At 41.5% G+C, this 21,635-nt stretch overlaps 1 protein-coding gene across 2 annotated transcripts in view; it reads right to left on the reverse strand.

Moving 5' to 3' along the window:
- Positions 1-21,635, reverse strand: part of negr1 (neuronal growth regulator 1) — a 378,181-nt gene that overhangs the window by 37,811 nt on the left and 318,735 nt on the right. For both annotated transcript variants that reach the window (XM_084010805.1, XM_084010806.1), the window contains 2 exons: positions 13,126-13,257; positions 1,200-1,320 (listed from right to left, as the gene is read on the reverse strand). In XM_084010805.1, the coding sequence (XP_083866931.1) occupies positions 1,200-1,320; positions 13,126-13,257 (253 nt within the window). The remainder of the gene's footprint in view (positions 1-1,199; positions 1,321-13,125; positions 13,258-21,635) is intronic.

Here is a 21,635-nt window from a genome sequence, read left to right on the forward strand (position 1 = left end):
AGCCATTAATATCATACAAAGCTAATGGGAAATGGAGTCGTCGGTGTTAATGTCCTACACATGTGTCCGTGCTTAAGTATTTCTACTAATCTCTTTTTTTCCTTTGGAGGAGTGAGTGAAGAAATCACCATTTAGCCATGTAGGAAGTCAGGAAAAGAACAAGTACTTGAATTGAGTAAAGACTAGAATCATGCCAACTTGCCTCCTTAGCAATTTGAATAAATTGAATCCACCCCATAATTACAATTAGCACAGTGTGAGCTGATGATTGAAATTGTGCTCACCAGGAGTGGGTAAATGATGAGTAATGGGGGTAATTTGGTTTTTAAATTCAAGAACTGACACTTGAATCCAGACTGATTGATGTATGTGTCGCGAATGATTTAAGCCAGTTGCCAGCAAACATTTTATTAGGATGCAAGGTGAGGACAAAGCACAAATGACTCTTGCAGGAACATTGATGCGGGCCCTCCCCAGAGGATGGACGCACGGCAGAGCAAACAAATGCAGCGTCCCTGTGAGAGGGCGAACAAATGGAAACCGCACCTTCTCCATCTCGCATTCACGCTTACTTGTCGATAAAACAAGTATGACCTAATGATTGTTGTCCAGCTTTAAACACATTCTATCTTATAAGCCCCGTGGATGTCAGTAAAAACAATAGTTATAAATAATAAACACAATATATTATTACAATAAAAGTTTGGTGGTTTATTGTGTTACATCAGACCAATTCAGATTCTGTTCTGGCAAGATGTATCGACTTCATATTAATATGAGCTGAAAACTTCCTTTCTCCTATAATACCTACTATATCCATTCCATTCTGGTGCTCAATGCTCAGCCCCTTATCTTTTATGGGCTGAGCACTTTTAGCGGCTTACATCACTGTGGTAAGAAATTCACAGTTGAAGGTACATAAATGCACCTTTTTTTAATTCGACAAATTACTTAAAATCAAATTTGATAATGCATTTAAAGTGTTAATTACATACAAAACTATTTTCTCTTCTTTGTTTGTCACCTCTCTGCAAATTGTGAAGCAGGAGAAGGAATTTTAATCTTTGTGCACCTTGTATCTGGTACTGAATACAAATAGGAAGAAACAGAGTTGTAACGCGAAGCAGCTGCATCCAGTGGGTGATGCTGCCAAAATTCCAACAGACTTCATCAGGACATGTTCATACAATCCAACTGACCTTTTTTCACCCTTGTACCACTCAAATGTTGGAGAAGGCACGGCAGCTGCCTCGCATCTGAGCAGAGCTGTGCGTCCCAGACCAACCCCATGGCTTTTCATCTCATGGATAGATGGGGCGACTGGAGAAAACAGAGAGAGATGTTGGAGGGTCACACAAGGCAGTCCAAAAAAAAAAAGAAACATCTGTTTTATAACCAGCATTAAGGGTAATACGTAAAGGGAAAAGGTTTATAATAAAGGCACGAATCACAGGTGAAGGAGGGTTGTTGAACTTGAAAACGACAACCTGCGACATCTTGGTCAGTGCACACATTACATAGTGTAAACTCAACACTCAGTCTACAGAGGGGGAGTTGGGGAAAGAGGGCATTCAGCCCCTATGTAGAAAAAGAAATGAATTGCACTGCATGGTGATAAATGGCTTAATGGAAGTTCAAAGACTCAATGGCACAGGCATGTTCTGTGAATGCAAAATGAGCCTTCTTTCATGTGCTGAAATGTGTTGTAAATCTCTTTGCCCGTGTCATGAAGGCAGCTTTACGGACGCTTTCTAAAAGGAACCCAGTCCTTTTTCTACTTCAAATATTTACTCTGCTTGTGGTAGCGTTCTTGAAAGAAATTAATTCGATGAATTGAAGTTATATAGACTTACAACAATGGTGTTTTGATGAATACAGCATGTCAAAAAAAAGAAAAGAAAACCAACACCCACCGATGCCATAGTCTCATAATGGGAATACAAATGTTTTACAACTGTAAAATTGGCTGAACTCATAAACTGTGGCAAGCTGTGTTTGCTGTAAGTAGCATTGTTCCTCACGGAAGTACATGCATACAGAGTATCACACAAGTATTATCACAACTGCTTTCCTGCTCCTCCGTTAGAGTAATCAACAGAGGAGAGACAACAGGACAACCAATCATAATGAGGAACAGAGCTCAGCCTGACATTGTGTATTGTGTTAACTTGTCGTCCACACAGTCATCTGACATACAATACAAACAAAACTCAGATTCTGATTAAAAGCCGATGAGAGGTGGAAGAAAAAGCTCATACTCTTAGGGTCAGTCCTGCAGCTAGTAGTAAATTGCCTAGCCCTGTTTGAAAGTGAGATTTGGATTATTTATATTCCTGACAATGAGCCTTTAAGAGTGACCTGTCAGTCTAAACTGCAGCCTCTATCCAGTGGAGGAGCTTGGCCAAGCGCCTGCAAACCTTTACTTCCAATTGCATTTGGAGATGAACGGACAGCCTCAGTGTGGAGGAAGGCATCGCACTCCCCCAACTTCTAATGATGGAAAAGGAATTCAACGAGAACAAAGGAATGTCTGAATCCATTCCTATTCTGACGTGTAATCCAGGTACATGGACGTAGCCACATGCTCCATTATAGCACACAAATTGATTTTTTTTTGCGAGATAAGATATAGCGGACCTGTGAACGTCTGCAGAGATAGATGAGGTGGGATGTAACGGATCTGTGCAAGGTGAAACAGATACATGTGAACATTTGTGCGTGGCGTATGATGATGCAGGGGAGGCGCACTGAGATGACAGTTTGCTCCGTGATGATGGATGCCCTTCCACCGACCATCTTCTTCATCCTAATGAGCACATTCATATGACCAGTACGTACGTTGATTTTCTGTCCTTGCGTATTGCCAATTATACAGTTATTTCCTCTCTTCTGTGGCTGGGCCGAATAATCTGAAGGCCTTGATACAGTGAATTAAGCGATGGGTTGTGCGAGGGCTTTCCCTGTCCATATATCACTGTATGAAATGCCATGCTGGGGGGGTATTAGTAGACCTTGACTGAATGTATATGCCGTGTGTGTGTACCCCCGTATCTATGAAATACCCAAACCCAAAGTACCAACACCTGGACCTGGCTTTAGAAACCTCACAGATTGCTTCAGACCTGTATCTACTTTAATCACAACCAGGCATTCATGGTAACCGCACCATAAAAGCTCCCTGCACAAAAAGTTACATGTTCGATCAGCATTTTTGTGAAGAGTTATATATACAACAACCTGCAGCATGAGATAAGAGAGCGATAAAGTAGCTCTTAGCCTTTGACAATGCGCACCGCAGAAGAGCTGTACAATACTTACTGAAAGGGAAGGGGACATTGTAACAGTGCTAAAGCACAGAAATATAAGCCAATAACAAGTATGACAAAATCAATGCAATATGCTGAATGACAGAGGCTTAGTGAATCCTTGTAATCCTCTATTGGTGTCATTGTGCGGAGCCATTGATTATATGAAGCCTCTGAAAGCTCCAGGGTGACCCGGCTGTCATGCTGTACAGTTGCTAGGACAGTGCACACGGTGATCCAGGCAGGTGTGTCGATACTTGAAAACACACTGATTGAGCCGCTGTCTTTTGTGTTAAAACCTGAGAACACCAAACCACTGGCAAACCATCTTGTATAAATTTGCTCCTTTCCAGCTGTATTTTTCCTTTTTGTTGTTGAAGTTGGAGCATTTTGATGTGTTCCCTTTTATTACCAACTGAATCAGCTATACTTGGCAAAAGAACACGGAGCTTTCTTCATGACACTAACTTGGATTACTGTCCTCTATTATAAACTGGTTAAAATCCTGCCGAGCAAAATTAGATTAAAACAACAAAGAGATCTCTCTCTCACTCTCTTGTTTTAATCTAATTTCGCTCACCAGGATCATCCCAACTAAGTAGTGGTGACTATAATAATAAATAAACTTAGGTTTCTCCACAAAAATGACCCAATGTCGGTACAGGCATATAAATGATCTATCTTTATCCATCTTATCAAGGGCACCTCTCATGAAAGATCACCAGATTATAGTTTCTAACTTTCTATGCTGCAACGGTGCAGGATTTAAAAGTAGTTTAGACCCATGTTATTATCCTTCTCACGATTCAAGTAATACAACTGATGAAAAATACCCTCTGTAATTTTGTAGGTGGCCCCAAAATGCCCTGCTTTCATATGCATATCAATAATATCAAGTCTTTACGATTTAGATTTGGGCACTGGGAAGTGACGGATCACAGCCATAAAATCCGGTCCAATCCAATAATTCCCATTTCAACATGCAGGCACGTCCTATATCATCATATACAGTGCAATACCCTATCAGGACTTGGAGAGTAATGCAAAGTAGTGCACTAAAAATCACGAAGGCCCAATAATCCAGGTAATTTAGTGTCTAGAGCATGCTGTGGCGGCGCTGTAAATCATGCCTGGAGTCATGGTGACTCCACCAGATGGGGGTAAGATGTTGGGTCCAGGAATAGCACAGACATGGCAGAAAAATGGGTGCTGTAAGGCCCCGCCGGGTGACAAATGGCCAGTTGTGGGTCGATCACAAACCGACTTCAATTACATCCCCATTATGCAGAGCGTGTCATCAAAACAGAGGCAACGTATCTAGTTGCACATCTCTAGAAGGTGCAACGGATACAAGCATGTTAATGATGAATTAAACGGTTAACCTCCTCCGCATCTAATATTAATGGACAGGGCTGGTTCAGAGAGCATCACGTCTTAATGTACAGGGCTTCACCCAGTCGCTTAACTTAAGCAATCCTCATGTGACTATTAATGATTAATTGGTGTGCTTCAAGACTGAATATGATTTATTTAGCTACAAACTATTGTTTGCCAAGAGAAGCCGGAGAACGCAGGCTTTTTAATTAAAAGATCAATTAATAACCCTACCTCTTCAGCCAGATTTGAAAATGAGTTTTCATTGCAATTAAGAGATGGACTCATCAGTGCATGACTTATCAGCTTACACACAGAGACACTGTTCCCCATTGCCATCTGTGGGCTTCATTGTCCTGCTTTTTTGTCGGTGAGGAATGGTTCTGCTGCCAAGATTTATTAATTAATTAAGATTTCTATTCAGAAGAGCTAGGGAACATTGTGTTCCTTCTTTTTATACAATGCAAGGCCTATACATAACGGCTTAGTGTGCAGGACTGTGTGGGTCGACAGCACCGGGGATTCAATCTATTGTTTGTCTGTGTTAAACACTAAATGGTTCAAGGTACAAAAAAGTCCCACCTATCCTGCTAAACTCATACATGAGATGGTGGGTTGCTCTGATGAGGACCGCACCGGCAAGCAGGACACATGGAAATATCATCATATATCAAGACAAGTGTGTAAACACACAACATATCCACATTATGGACGGTTTGACCCAAGCCTGTAATGTTGAAGGCATGCTTCTTTTCTCACCGTTATCAGATTATGTTGATCAGTCACACACACCAAAAATTGCAGCCTAAGCTAAAAGATGAAGTTGCTGTGTGTCAATCTGTTTTTGAAACAGTAATAGGGAGAACATTTATTCTGCAGGAGATCAAGATTATGCTCACTTATTCATGCCCTGCGTGCAGCAAGGAATCCAAATACCAATCAAGACGAGAGCTTTGGAGAGATGTAGGGAGATGGATTTACATCCAAACAGCTCGAGGGTACTGGCTTTAACTCTACTTAGGACTGGATCAGAATCCAATTCAAGGAAGCCTTCTCTTTTGAATTGTAAGCCACAGTATTTGAATGGATACTGAAAACTATCGACGGATGCTCAGCTGAGACCCTGTGCTTGGTGTTAAAATAAGCCCAATACTGGATTTAATTGAACTGTGCAATGAACATTTATTCTGCCTTTGATCCACCGATGCAATCCAGCTCTGCACTGAGACTCAGAGCTGGACACACACACACACACACACACACACACACACACACACACACACACACACACACACACACACACACACACACACACACACACACACACACACACACACACACACACACACACACACACACACACACACACACACACACTCACACACACACACACACACACACACACACACACACACACACACACACACACACACACACACACACTCACACACACACACACACACACACACTATGGAGCACATACAGATGTTGTGTACAGCTTTGCAAATGTTATACAGTAATAAGAAATGCTTAAACTGTGCAAACATGCTCATACTCCACTAATGGTTGTTTACTTTCTTGTCATGACTTGACATTCTTGGGGGGGGGGGGGTCATGAAGACGTGTCTCCTGACCACAAGTAAACAGGTTCAGCCTCTTATTTATTGGAGACGGTCATGACTCCCCTGAACAACTCTGTCAGGGCAGTGAAAGGGCCATGTTGTGGGTGTATCTCGCAGGGCAGGGCCTGAATCCCAAACAGGCGCCGATGATGGGAGCTTTGGAGGGAAAAGGTGTGGAGCAAACAAAAGACGAGGTGATGTAAAGAATTTGAAGTGTCGCAGTCTGCCCATGCATTTCAATTATGCCCAGAAACCTATCAATACCACGGCCGTCATTTTGCTTGAAGCACTTCTAACGTGCGTGCCCATAATTAATTAAAAGTGATCACAGTTTTGTTGGCAAATTACTGTAAGCAGGAGAGAAAGTGAGGCGCTTTTCTTTTCTTTTTTTAAATATAAATGGTCACGGTGAATATGTGAGCAGAATTCACGGCTGCGGGGTATTGGAGGAGGAAGGAGGCATACGAATGGCTGGCAAAAGTCTGGAAGCACACAGGGGCACAGCTTCACTCTGCAAAAGTACGTGAAAGCTTTTTCCCCGTGAAGGAAAAACAAGCGATGTTGAAGAAGAGAGAGATGGCCACGCCGGCTTAAACCTGAACTCGACGTGGCAAAGAGTACGAAAACGGCAAAGTGGAATCCGGTGTGTCGGAGGTATCCAATTAAACTTCTGTGCTGAAGACCATGCCATTAACAGTCGAGTCTAAAAGCCACGATTAGGGCGGCTGTGGCTCAGAGGTAGAGCGAGTCATCCTCCAATCGGAAGATTGGCGGTTCGAATCCCGGCTCCTCCAGTCGCATGTCGAAGTGTTCTTCTAACTTTCTCCTAAATCTAGCTGTTACATAATCATTGGCTTCATATAAAAAAAAAAAGTTTGCTTCAACCTACATGAAAGAGACCGATATCTTAAAAAAGCCAGGGTACTTCCTGCTCCGCATCAATAATTCAAACATGTGTGGCGCTCGCATGGCATCGACTTTTCTGTCTTCTTTACACATTTATTTCCTGCAAATTGACTTGTGGCAGCTTTGTGATCGTTACACAGACGAGAGGTGACATCTGGCGTGGTTACAAACGGCTCGACACAGTTGGTTGTCTATGTGCTTTCCAGCGTCAAAGTTTGCGCAAACTGTCAAATCCCATCTAGCAAGACGGTGCTCAGAGTCTGTAGTGTCATTCATTCAATAAGGAGCAACAGACAGACAGCTCTCTCTCTCTCTGTTGAAACTTAAATGGAAGGTCAGGCACCTTTTGGTTTTTCAGCGAGAAAAAGAAACATTTTTACTATTGTTTTATCTCTATCTCTTCGCCTGTGTGGTTAGTAATGGATGCCTTCAATCTACAACAAGGTGGCTTCATTAATTAATCAAACGCTGACTTTTTATCTCAGGCGGAGCTTTCCCCACCGTTGTTTCCTTCTCATTCATCCCTCCGCCTCAGCCACCTCCATGTGATATTTAAGCCTTTGAGTCACACTGTGCGGTGAGAAATTTCCGCCAATAATGGCACCCACCTGCACTGAAGATGAATATGTAAATTTGAAAAGTAGGTCAGAGATCAGATTTCATCAGGCAAAAATCACAGCTATCCTTTTCCCCGAGCAGGGGACGTTTCAGCCAATCTGATTGGAGCATCACCCTCTGGATAACGGCCATGTTTCAGGTTTAGCTCCTAATGGTATTCAGTCATTCATCACCGGATGTATGAAGACTAAACATAAAGGCGGGCCACTCATTTAATTAATGCTGTCTGATCGGCGTGTTCATCTCTGCTTCTTCTTCCAACAAAAGGTTACATGTACTTGACTTAACACTGGCAGGCTCCGCCGTGACAATACCTCAAACCCTTTTGCCTCTAACTCATCATATCATATAAAGCCAAATGGGAGGCTTAGTGTTATGGTCTGCCTGGTGTTATTAAAACTCCGAACATGCTAGAGCTTAATTTTGTTTTTCATTACTCCGGTTTGCTTATTTTAATTAGTGGCGTTAATCTGCAATTAGCCCAGAGGTCAACTATACTCTTAGCTTAGGAAAAGAAAAGAATTGTATTGAAAACTGAGAGTTTGCATATGTATTTAATTAGACTGTTGTTAACCCATGAAATATCAGGGACAATCACCCCTATGCTCTTATTAAAACGATACAAGAGAAGTAGCGCGGGCATGACTGATTGATGTTCATGCCTAAATGTTATTTAACTGCTGCTGCTGGCACGATTCTCAAACGATAATGAATATTATTTCAGAAACAATTGCATGTTTTTCCACATCTACGCAAATGTAGTTCACGGCAGAATTTTACTACTCTCCAAAACACATATGAATTACTTAATTGTGTAAGTCAATGCATGAAAAATGAGCCATTTGATGGCAAACATCTGTCAGGCATGAATATCATGACAGTAATATTGATTTATTTTGTAATGCCTGCTAAATTTAAAAAAAAAATTGCCTGTCGGGTGAAATTTGAACTTCGCTAACGAATGGGGAGTGTCTCAGACCTTCCATCAACCAATAACACATTCAGGTGTCAGGTTAGCCGATAGCTTCTATTCACGAGAATGGCCTTAGCTGAACATATTTATGGAGCTTGACCACAGAATCACTGCAATTTCCGGACATGGTGGAACCTCTGCAGGTAAATGATGCTTGAGGAAGAGGAGTAAGGATATTTGGTGGTGTAGCGAAGGGAAAACTGGATGAGAGTAAGAAGATGAGGAGGAATAATACATAGAGCTGTCCCACAAGAAATATGGGCCACGATTGTGGACCATGCAATTAACCACGAATGTAAACTGTGCTACAGTATCTTCAACAATCCAAACATTGCTTGCAGGTATGTACTCTGGAATGTATATGGAATTATTCATGTTACAATATTCCAGTTAAAGCAATACAGTCGAATTAGTGTCAAAAACATTGTAGAATTATGTCAATAATAGTAATGAAACTCAAATGCTATGAAACACATGAGGCGTACAGCATTATAGTAGAGTACACAGTAATATTCTATTTGCTACCTTGTGCTGGTGGCAGACTAGCAGACTTTACATCTTAACAAGGGCAAGAGATCTGCAACGTGGTGGTGGTAAATAATTCTATTGCACTCGGAGACATCCAGTCTGCAACCTTGGAGGACAATGCCGTTTTTTTTTTCTGTCTACAACAGACAGCGTTGAAAAGATGACCATGAAACTACTTGGCAAGGTACCATTTGAGAGAAGCTAACAGAGGTGCAGTGTCAGTCTGTACATGTAAAGCAGTGGTGTATACCCAGTGTTATGGGTTTTCCTTGTATTATAGCCTGTATCCAGTAAATGCCACTTATTGAGGTTGCAGATAACAACACATGTTACTGTGTGGCTCTGCAGTGAAACTGATTTGATATGTTCCTTGTTGTGTTATAGAGAATAATGGAGCTGGAAGGAAGTGAAATCCCTCACGCCATTGTGTTTGTGTTTGATAGAGGAAACCTCAGGGATGAGAGGGGTTCGGCAAAGCATGACTGGCCAACTTTTGTAATTGTGCGGGATAATGCGAACGTCCACCATGCGCATGGGAACGGTTTGTTGTCTATCAAAGGATGTGAACGGTGTTCCTTCCACCATATTCTCCATTCCTGATTCCATTTGAGGTCCTTCTATGCATGGAGGTGGAAGACTAACCCGACTGCTGCAATGGTTGCTGCTTGTGATGAAAACACAGTGGAATGTTGCAGGGGATGGTTGCGTTATGGCATCCCCCCCCACTGAGTCACAGTGGTAACACATTATTTTCCCTTTTTTTTTGGATTGATGTTTTTTGTATTATGTCGGAAGATAGCAACAATATCCATGAGAATGTGAGTGTGACGTAAAAGCTTGGTACTGTTGAAATCCACACATATGTGTAGCATTCACTTAGCTAGACAAAAATAACAAATAAACAAAATGTGAACACAAGGAACATTTCCGGGATCCACTGCCATACTGATGAAACATCGAAAACATGAAGGAACTTTACTTTTTATACGAGACAATGACTTTGTTTTGAAGTCTGGTTCAGCATTTAGGCAGCTGGTCTATGGTGCTGCACTAGTTCAACAAATGCACATAAAGAGAAAAAACGGCAACAAAAAGGTACTCAGATACTCCGAGAGGATCTAATGGGGTCCAGCCTTGTATATTGTATAACAACATCCCTATAATCCTGAATAGTTGTATGAAAATGTCCTATTTTCTCTAGTGTGCTGGCTTAAAAGCCTGTTTCATGTTGTTGACTGACAAGACAGTAAAACGGACACCTGCTGAGTCTCCCAGGAGAACCTTTATGAAGTCCAGCTGTATGAACATGTGCCCATACAGTGTCATCTTTTTCTTAATAACTTTCATTTATCGCTTCTGACGGTGTAATCATCCTCTCTTGTTTGAATTTCTGTCTCTGCTAACGTCTTTATCTTAATTCAGGATTTGGCGTACCGAGGCCTCATCAACACCCCGCGCTCCTGGGCCGCTCGGTGAATACAGCCTGATGTGTGACAGTAAAGCATGAATGATACAGTGGATTGGGATGTGGTCCAAATGCTTCCCTTTTTTCCCCTTCACTCGGGGAGAATTGCACCGGGGTGGAGAGGAGGCAGTGAAGAGTGGCCACCAGCTGGCTTCGGCTCTGCCTGCTGTGGCCATATCAGCCGCTCCAATGGACAACTTTAACTCATTCTTTCTTCCCCATATCTTTGTAAATGAGCACATGTCACAAGTCTCCACGTAGGAGGGACGAGGAAACTTTCATGAAAAATACAATCACAAACAAAAATGTGTAAAAATTGACTATTTAAAGCGACATGACAGACGGTACTGAAGTGAGGATTTTCTCCCTCTCGCTCTCGACTGAAGGCTTCAACAACCAAAGTTGCCTTGTGCTGCTTTAATGTCAGCGACGTGTTTTGTTTATGCGAGCCTCATAGCCGCGCGGCTCTCCGAATGCTAAACAGCAGCAATAAAACACAGGACTCCTTTCATTTGCGATGGGGCTTGTGAGGACAGAAAAGTCTGACTATAGAATTTCACATTGGCCATAGCTCAAACGGGACGTCAAGAATTATGAAACATTCATGAATTAAGTGGGAGGGAGCTCTGGCTTTCACACTTTGTGGAGACACGGGCTGCTGAACTAATTACTGCAGACAGATTTTGAATAAAGACATGGTATGTGACAGTCTGAACAGCATCTGCATTTTCAATAAAAATAATGCTTTACATGCTACTTTATGGGAACGATAATTCCCCTATCCCTCGGGTTTATGAAATCGTTTTGAAACCCATTAAATCATTTCCTATCCCAAAATCCTAGTATCCCAAAAATGTCTATATTTATTATAATCCACAGCATTTCCAAGAGCATTTCCAAGATGGCGATGTGATGTGTTATAATTGGGCTGGGTGAGATACAGATCCTCAATTTTCAGTCCAGAAGACATTAGTAATGGGAGAGTTTGTAGCCTATAAAGTTACAGAAGATGTTTTAGCTTGAAATATATGCTATAATATAAGTCCATGTAAAACATATCACTGACAACTATTACAGGAGTCTACACAAAAAACATATCTGGACAATTCTCCTCAGTGGTGAAGGCCAATAATAAAGACTGAGTAACTGGTCAATGACAGGAACAGCTCTGGAGCTCTGTAAGCTTCAGATAACTCTGGGAAGCGGGCAAATACTGCCTTAACACTTGAGGAACTACAGCACACTCCCACCCAAAGTAGCGCTCCGATGCTCAAGCTGTGGTGACTCTGCCTGACAGCGAAGGAAAGTCTTCCTAATCAATTCACTCAGTTTGGATACTAAACCCACATAACCCCGCTGCCTCGCTTTAAAATACGGCGTCTGCCTATGACATGCCTTATCAATCACTGTGAATATCTCCTTTGTTGTGCGGCATAAAGGCACTCCCAGTTGTCAAAGCACTTTTCATCCTTGAACCTGTGTCTCAGAAGAGCTATAAATAACCGGCATCTAAAACTCCACTCAGACCCAACTCATTAGAGGCAGGCATTACGCAGAAATAATGGCCACAAGACTCGGGTTTTATAACGAAGCCAGAATGAAAGTGAATTAACTCAGAGAGGTGCAAATAAAGTAAAAGCATTATTGGATTTTAAGTCATTTCTTCTTCTTTTTTATAGAGTTAAATCATCAATAAGGGGAATGAAAAATAACCCTATTTCCAAGAAGCTGCATGATTAACTTTCAAGATATGACTCAGTAACTGGGCCAGAAGGAGTGCCCCCCCCCTCCTCATCTCTCTAGCTGACCGCCCGATAAGCTTTGCCAAAAGTGAGATTTAGCACAGGGCGTCTATGCAGAAAACCTCCATGAATAACAGCAAAGTAAAAGGAGCACTTTTAGGAGAGGGAATGGCAATAATTGTCAAGCACCCATTGCTGCTCATACTTACGAGTGGTGATTTCCATGCGACTACGACAGCTAAAGCCGAGTATCATTCATTAATGCCCCGGCTCCTCATTACTGTCTCCTGACTCTTTTGAAAGACTCATTACCTGCATAATGGAATAGTGCTTAGAACAGTCAGACCTTTCCTTAGTGTGAATTAATCACCGACATGCACAGACAAAAAGGGAATTCTCACATTAAATATTTAGAAACATCCAGCGCTAGCTTTCCACTTTTTCCCCCAAACTTCTAGAAGGTGTACTTTCTTGAAGTGCACCGTCAGGGAGATGACAGCGGCATCATTGAAGACTGCCCCGGTGTCTTTCATGTGTCTGCAAGGCTGGGGTGTGGCGGGGGGAGCGAGGAAGAAGAAAGAGATATACTTACAGTTGACTGTGACTTTTACTGTTTTGGTGTCGGGAGAGGCGATGTCATTTAAAGCGCTGCATTCGTAGTCTCCAGCCTGGTCCCTTGTGATGCCGGTGATGTTAAGATATTCACCACTGTCATACCTCCTGGCTGGAAATAGAAAAATGGAGGCAAAGTACTTGCACTGTGTCTACAAAGAATACAAACAGCACACAAACACATATTCAGCATATACAGGGTGTGTGTGTGTGTGTGTGTGTGTGTGTGTGTGACTCTAGGCTTTCTGTAGCCGTCGGTTAGTGTGTGTGGAAAGCCTTTTGAATAAACAGCGTCAAAGTTTAAGCATGAGCAGAAGATGCAATGTGATTAAGTGTTGCGCTGAACTCCTGGTTACCCTCCTTGCATTCTAAATAGCAGAGGATTAGCAGTGCATTGATCCATTTATATTGATATGGTGGCAGGAAATGAAATAATGGTGCATTCCCAGTCATCCACTCATCATATGCTAGACTCCACGCCGTGCAGTTAGAGCTACTTCCTGGAACACAGACCGATTTGATGGCTCAATGCACATGTCAGTACTTTTTAGTTAGCCAATAGTGCCACAGGCAGTAGCAGAAGAGCACCATGAATGGCGTATCCGCCGCTTCAATCGACAAGAAACAGTAAAATACGATGCTGTAGTGCTTAATACTGTGGTAAATACTGAAACTGAAACTTGGAAAGAAGCATTAATTAGGTAAAGTATGGTGTCTATATTTCAGAGAGGATAATTAGTAATATACTGTAGCTGAGGAAGTCAAAGTAACGGCAGCCAATAACCAAACTGTGATGGATGGAGGGATGGATACTGAATGGAGTTCACTAATAAAGAAAACCATTTTGTGTTTGTATAATAAATGTTCACAGGATCTCAGCAGGCAGTGCTGTGTATGTGGATGAGAAAGAGTGTGGTAGATTTCTTTCCCTGACCAGAATTAATTTCAAACCAAGTGGTGCTCGGTGTGAAATCTATTTATACACACCTTTTTCTGGGTGGTAATGCCGGTTCGGGATGGAAGATGCGTGGAGGCATCCGGGATCAAACAGAAGAGTACGAGCGAACATAAACTGAGCTCAACACATTTTTCAGAAAAGCAGCCGAGACCCGACACTGACTCAGCAATAACTCATAAAAGAGTAGCCGGAATCAAGACAATCCATGCTTCAGGAGTGGAAACACCTCCATTCTGTGCTGTCAATCTCCCCTAAAAGTGCACTGAATTCTTATATATCGCCACGTCTTTATTCTGCAACCATGGGAGCTTTTTATCTACTAGATACTATGTCAAAAAACTTGAAACTGAAGGCATTGTCGATAATAAGCTTTCCCCGTCTCTTCTCACACAACAATGGAGTCCAAGAGTGCTGGCAAAGATATTGGTGGCTAGACAAACAATAGCAAGGGGAAGAAAAAAATGTTGATCCGTAAACAGGCAACCGGATGTCTCTGAAAAACAGAACCGTTAATATGCCAAGAGAGTACAGGGATGGAAAAATAACACAAAGGGCTCTATTTTTTGCGGTGCATGGCTCATGGCTAGGCTTCGCACCAGTGAAGAAGCATTTTCTCGTTTGTTTGTTTTTTTTATAACTTAATCCCGCTGATGGGGCTAGGGGGTGAAGTAGAGAATGCGTCAGTAAAGCAAGTTGGACTTTAAAAATAACGCATAAATGCAGACTTTGATAACAAGGTGAAATCACATACATTCTCTACCTTGTTTCCATGACTTCACCTATGTGATGGCACACCTATACTTTTATGAATCATGATGGTACATTTGACCTTGGTATATTTTCACAAGCAGGAGATTAGTAAGAGAGCACTGGATGGAGATATGAGATGTTAGTTAGTGAGTTATTAGAGTTAGTGTTACTTGACTGTACGGAGCGGCACTAAACCCTAATCCACATTAAACACACTGGCGATATATTCAACTTAAACAGTTAGGCTGATGTGTGAATTGTTCTTCCTGTAGCTTCGTTGGCCCTGCAGGGACATTTGGCCCCAGTAATAGGCCTCGAATTAAAGCTATGACATCCACGGGCACTGGATATTATCTGTTTCACTGAATAAGTAGGTCTCCGGCTAAGACAGGCTGGAGCCACAGCCAGCACCTCTACTCCTGATAAAAGACACCACACCCCTCCTCAGAACTGTGAAAAAGAATGCGTTTCTCTATATGGGGAAGTTGTCTTTCAGTGCCACTTAGAAATACTATATACTACAGTATATATAACTCATTGTACTTTGTGATTTGGAAATCTGTTTAGGTTAAGAAATACTGTGGAATCAAATCGTTGGTTGTAATCGAGAGATATAACATTGTTTAATAGAAAAACAAAATAGTTTTATTTATCATCTGTCATTTATTGATTAGCCCTAAATTGTCCCTTTGATAATGACAGAGCGAACGGCCTTGGTTTGCTCAACCCATGACTAACATCATCAGTATCAACATACAGCAGATTATAATGTAGGCAGATGGGAGCACATTTCAGATTACATCTGGTTCAGGCAAATCCGCATCATTTAGTCATGATACCCGACCTGCTACACCTACTGATTCCCTCAAACATCCGACTGTTTCATAGCTGTGCTTTACACATGTAGCCACTAAATTATCACAATTAAAATACACGTGTTCAATTACTGCAGGATGTTTACATGCACAGTAACTGGTCTGTTTGTCAGAGGGACACACGTCCACTCAAACAAAAACAAAAAAATAGAATTATTCATTTTAATGAATGTCTTAATATTGCAAACACAGCTTTTATGGATTTTAGTGAACCATTAGTGGTTCCACTGTGTCTACCTTGTTTACTGCACACGATAATCGATGCCACGAATCGCAGAACCCACACAGCAGGGTTATACAGTATGTTGGTTGCTTTCATGTTTTATTGTGAAGCACTTTGTGACGTCTGCTGCTATATAAATACACTATGTTTGACCGGTTATGGATTATAAAAGAACTACAGCCTCAGTGTCCCCCCCACACACACACACACACCAAGCAGTTAACATGGTTGACCTATACACTGCCCTTAGTGCACAGCTCTAGTGTATTTCACTATAATGGGGAATTATGATACGCAGGATGTGGAAATCCACTGTGTGCACTTGTGTCTTTACTAGGGCAATGAAATCAAAAGCAGTGACCTATGAGGCCAAGTATGCCTCGTTCTTCCTGTGCCATTTATGGATGAATCAAATGCAGTGGTTTACACAGGGAAAGCACCAAATCTATCACATTCTGGTGAAACACACATTAGGAGGGGGAAAAAAAACAATAAACATATCATAAAAATGTAATTTATGGATGAAATATGAGTCATGTTCTATAAGATGGTGGTGCGGCACATTTTAATGCTGTTAAGGCAGAGTCTGCACTAGGTTTAACAGGTTTTTTACCCATAATATCACCCACACTAGCTTGTATGGTTATTTATTTTGATTGATGGAATATCTCTAGCCATCAGACAGATATATATTAATGAAGTAATAACACCTGTCGTGAAATCTCCTGACATTGCCCAAAATCCAAAGTGGAAATGTTATTCTTGCCAGCAGAACGCAACTTCACTCTACTAGACAAATCTGTTTCACCTGATACTGCCTGATTCAATTTGGTTTGAAGTTGTTTTCTTCAAGGCGGTCGGTCTGCTGCCGCCCGTACTAATGTCAAGTTCTATGGCACCCGAGACATGAAATCATTCTTTTCCCCCCCGGTGGCTTAAAGCATTTTTCTCTGCGTAATCATGCCCTTTTGAATGAAGTCTGAGACCAAATTACTGAAATCGTTGATTTAATTTCGTTTAAAACAGATTTTTGTTGTGTTTTGTGGCAACGAGACATAAAACTACACAACCTTAGAATGCAAACTAAAGCTGCGTTTGCACCTTTAGTTCTGTCCATTTGGTCCAAAGGTCCATCATTGCATTTGATCTCTGCTCCAGTTCCTGTTCACACTGACTTTAAACAGACGATCCCTGAGTGTAAACAGTTCTACAGACTGAAAGGTAACTTGTTGATTGGACAATTTTGGCAATCGTACACTACGTGGACCCCCAGGGAGAAATTGAATCATGCTTGCTGACAGCAGCGTATCCAGAGCTTTAATGCTTCTGACGTGTATATTATTATCTTTCATTGTTCAATTGAAACATGGAAAGGTGACTGTTGCCAATGCATGATGTGATCCCAACTGGGAAGCAAACAGACACGCATGTGGGCCTATTACTGTCACACCCTCATTATGGGACTGGCAAATAACACAGTCAGATAGGACTGTTTTTACACCTATAAATCAGGGGAAATAACCTGCAGGGAAATGCTTATATATGGCCATAAACACACATCTATAAGATCACTTTTTATAAATGGATTTTTTGAATGGGTTTTTGGTTAGATGGCTGAAATAAGGTCTGTGGTGAACTGTAAAAAGATGTTCACGTTTTGCTCTATGATAAAAAAAATATGTCCCTTTTGTGAATTTTGAAGCCTTTAAGGCGTTTGCAAAGAAGTGGGTAGATGAGTCCAGATTTTTTACTTCTGCCAACTGCATTCATACTTCACACTGATTCAAACATTCTGAAATTGGTGAACGATTGCGATCTACTTGGGTTTGCCACAGAGCTTACTTTCTGCAACAATCCAAAATCCATTGGCAGTATCTCATTTTGTCAAGTGAACCAAACTAGGATTGGCCAGAAAAAAAAAAAAGAAAAAAAAATACTTTGTCCCTGCAGCACTCTACAGATGAAAATTAAAGTGAGTTCTCTAACAAGTGTAGCTTTCATGAGAAGAGAGTGGGTATGAAATGGGTTGCCTATGCTTGGTTGACCACATGATATAAAACAGCTTCTCTGGCTGAATCTATGGTGCCTCCAGCTAACTTGCTCCAAATTGAGAACTCAACATTTGATTCAATACAAATACAACTCACCAACTGAGTTCTGTACGACTGAACATTGAGGATGCAGAACAGATGAAAGATACACTGAAGAGCAAAGAAACAACTGGGGATCATTTACAGCATGAAGTCTATATCCAGATGAAACACTTTAACTGGTTGTGCCTTCAAGCTGGATTCAATGATTTCTGAAAAAGAAACAACCAAAACAAATATCCATCTCCATCTCTTGCTCCCGCTGCCTTTCTCCTTATATATTCATGGCATTTCCCCCCGTTCCCCTGCACGAGCGTGAACGCACCATGTTGCCGATTGGCTGGAATCGTGTTGTGAGTCTCGGGCCGAACCAGTTTGTTTCCCATTTACAGAGTTCATTACTGTGTGTGAACTCCAGATTCTTTTTCCCACGCACACACACAGAATAGACAGCTAGCGGATTAGAAAAGCTGACTGTGCCTTTTAGCGATGGTAGATACCCTTTTCATGTCAGGCATTTTCTATATATGTCAGTTAAAGCTCAAGCATAATTAATTAAATTAATGAGGACTTCTTTTGAGGTGCCTTTCCACTAAGCCTGCACACACAACACCACCGCCTTAAATTTGCATTTCTTAATAGATTTCAGCCACTATTAGAATTATCGCCCCTTCCTGCGGTTTTCCCGCTCGTCAAAATGTCTGCTCGCTTGCACATTTCATACACTATGAATGCGAGGGCCCAATGTGGCACAGCCAGGAAACAGGTGTGAGTAATAATGACTCCCACATTCAAAAGTACCCTTTGGTGTTATCCACAGGAGGCATGTAGGCTTCCAATTACACTGATAGAGCTAAATATTACGGCTCGCAAGCGCTCACAAACGCGTTGGGAATGGCGGAGCGTCGTGCTGATGATTCACTGCGAGAATACCTTCTAATGACATCGCTGGCATGGTCAAAGATTAATCAAGTCTCCAGGATGAGCTCAAATGAACGGAGTATGGTGGGAGATGTAACAGCAACATGATTGTTTCAATTTGGCGAGCCCACAAAATGGCAGTTAACATTATCAGGCTTTTATTGTGCCATTACATCCCACGTCTCCCTTCTTATTGTGAACCCAACATTGTTTTTCATGCACTTTTTCTGAGCTGTGCATGGATGTGTTTCTGCTGCTCACACATGAAAGAATGTAGGTAAATGCATGTAGCATGCCTTCGTCTGTTCAACAGAGAAGAATCCTCCAGAACTGCTAATGTACAGCAGAGAATCATGCTAATGATAGTTCACGCAGCCTTTAGTCCCACTGGTGAGTGCGGAAAGGTTGAAGAGCTAAATGATTAAACCATTAAAACCATTACCATTTGTCTCTCAACTGAGCAATTTTGATTATCACTGGAGAGATAATGGAGAGATACGGCTTACTCCCTGTTTCTATGCCTTACTGCCAAATTAATCTTCACACCACGTAAGGAATCCTAAACTGTAATAAAGGCATTCAAAAGATGATCCCCATAGCACAAGTTGTACTTGAATACATTTTGTGGGATAAGAAGAAGAAAAGTTACAACAAAACCCAGAATGGAGGCCAAAAGAATTGACATTATGACAGTTTGGGCTTAGGAAACTCAGGGGAAGAACAAGTATAGAACTGAATGTGAGTTTACATTTAGACCAATGTGGCAGTAACGATGCTACAGGGGTCGTTTTATTGACCTCAACATATATATTTAGAAATGTGCAGTGTGAATAAATGTGAGTTTGCTCATTTTGTATTTATTCAATTTATGACACATCTTAACTGAAGTATTAAATGTGCTTTAAGTATGACAACTAATGCAAGATGTATTGTGTTGCAGGTTTAATACTGTCACATTTCCTGATTTCATGAGCAGATCTGGTCTACGCTCTCCTGTTTGAACAAATCCACAAAGACAGATAATTCCTAAACAAATGGACGAATGTCCTTTTGTAAAATCTAATTAGACTGCAGTCTTTCTTGATAAATGAAAGCCAATATATTTGGTTGCATCATCCGACCCGAGCTGCAAATAGTATTCCTATCGATTCCAGCAGGACGGGGGCTTTGCAAAGGTCATAGAAGCCATTAAACAAGAAATGCATCCTTGATATAGGCCCATATAGGACATTATATGTTGAATGCTCAACCTTGACATTAAAGGAAGTAGAAACAAACACAGCGTTATGCAACATACGAGGAATAAAAGATGGAAGAGAATCCACTGTTGATGTTAGTGATGTAAAAGCACCAACAGACCTTGTGTGTGAGTATATCCTGACAGATATTTGAATGAGTTACAGCAGCTCTTCTCACCTGAGGGAGATGTCACTCCAAGCAAATTAAAAGAAATCATAGCGAGGTTAATTTCACATTCAGCGCCAATTCTCACTAAGTCCCGTTGCAGTAAGCAATTTCCCACATTGTGTAGGGGAACTGTGAGTACACTTCCTTCAGGGCTGCAATACGCAGATAGGGCAGGCATCGCTGAAGAATCCATTATAGCATAGAGCAGCATTTTCTACATCAATTTATCCTTTTAACTCCTGAAAATGGAGAACAACCCACGCTGCTACATTATGTGTTGCTGCCTCCTGGCCCCAACTCAAGGTGTGGGCCAGAACTAGGGGTAGAATCACACGATGTGGCTGTTAGTCGGCCTTGCTACACACTGTAACCCCTATCCCGCTGCATGGCTGTCAATCCGAGGCCGCCTGGATGCGTGAGAGTGGAAATGGGCCGAAAGAGCCTGAAGTCATGTCTGATTGCATGCGCTGCCACCTTAGTGACCCGTAGGATTACCTCACTGTTACTCTCTGTGCTGACATATTTAGCCAAATGCACTGCAGGCGGGGAAACACCATTTCAGGTGCTGGACTTTGAGATTGAGGTCGAGAGATCCGCGACTGTGATTGTGATTAAAACATATGAGACAAACCTGAGAGTCGTACTGCAATAAGCACAGAGTAAAGCTCTTAATTAGTGTGACTGAGGAAAACATTGCAGCAACATGTTTTATTACTTTAGTGCATTTGAATTGATGCATACATAAACAGTTGATTTAATGAAGCGTAAATTGAATGATTACAGTCAACATACCATAGATTGTATTAGCTTACTTAAAACATGCATGTATATACACACACATGTATATTATGTGTATCATTGTAGTGTGTAACAACTGAACCGAAAGTTCTATACCAGGGCTCAACTGTGCTCATTGTTTAATTAACTGTCTTGGTTGCTGCCACAGCGTGTGGAATTGAATCAATCTGTCGAGCCTGGCTAATGCATGAAGACTCAACACACTGCAGTAAGTGTGTGAGATCATATTTAACCACATTTCACTTTGTCTGTTTCAGAATGAGTGGCTTTGATGAATTGCAATGAGAACGGAACAAAACCAGATACAAAGCACTTGTACAAAGAGCATAAAAAAAACCATCTGATGCCTCCCTTATTTGTGGTCTTGCACCTCGATGATGTAATGTTTTGAATTACTTTTGAAAGACAAGAACATAATCTGACGTCATTCTGAGGTCGTGTGACGTCCAAGGGTCAAACAATCAAAAA

Source organism: Eutrigla gurnardus (genome assembly GCF_963514095.1).
Source record: "Eutrigla gurnardus genome assembly, chromosome: 6".
In the NCBI taxonomy this organism is placed as follows: domain Eukaryota; kingdom Metazoa; phylum Chordata; class Actinopteri; order Perciformes; family Triglidae; genus Eutrigla; species Eutrigla gurnardus.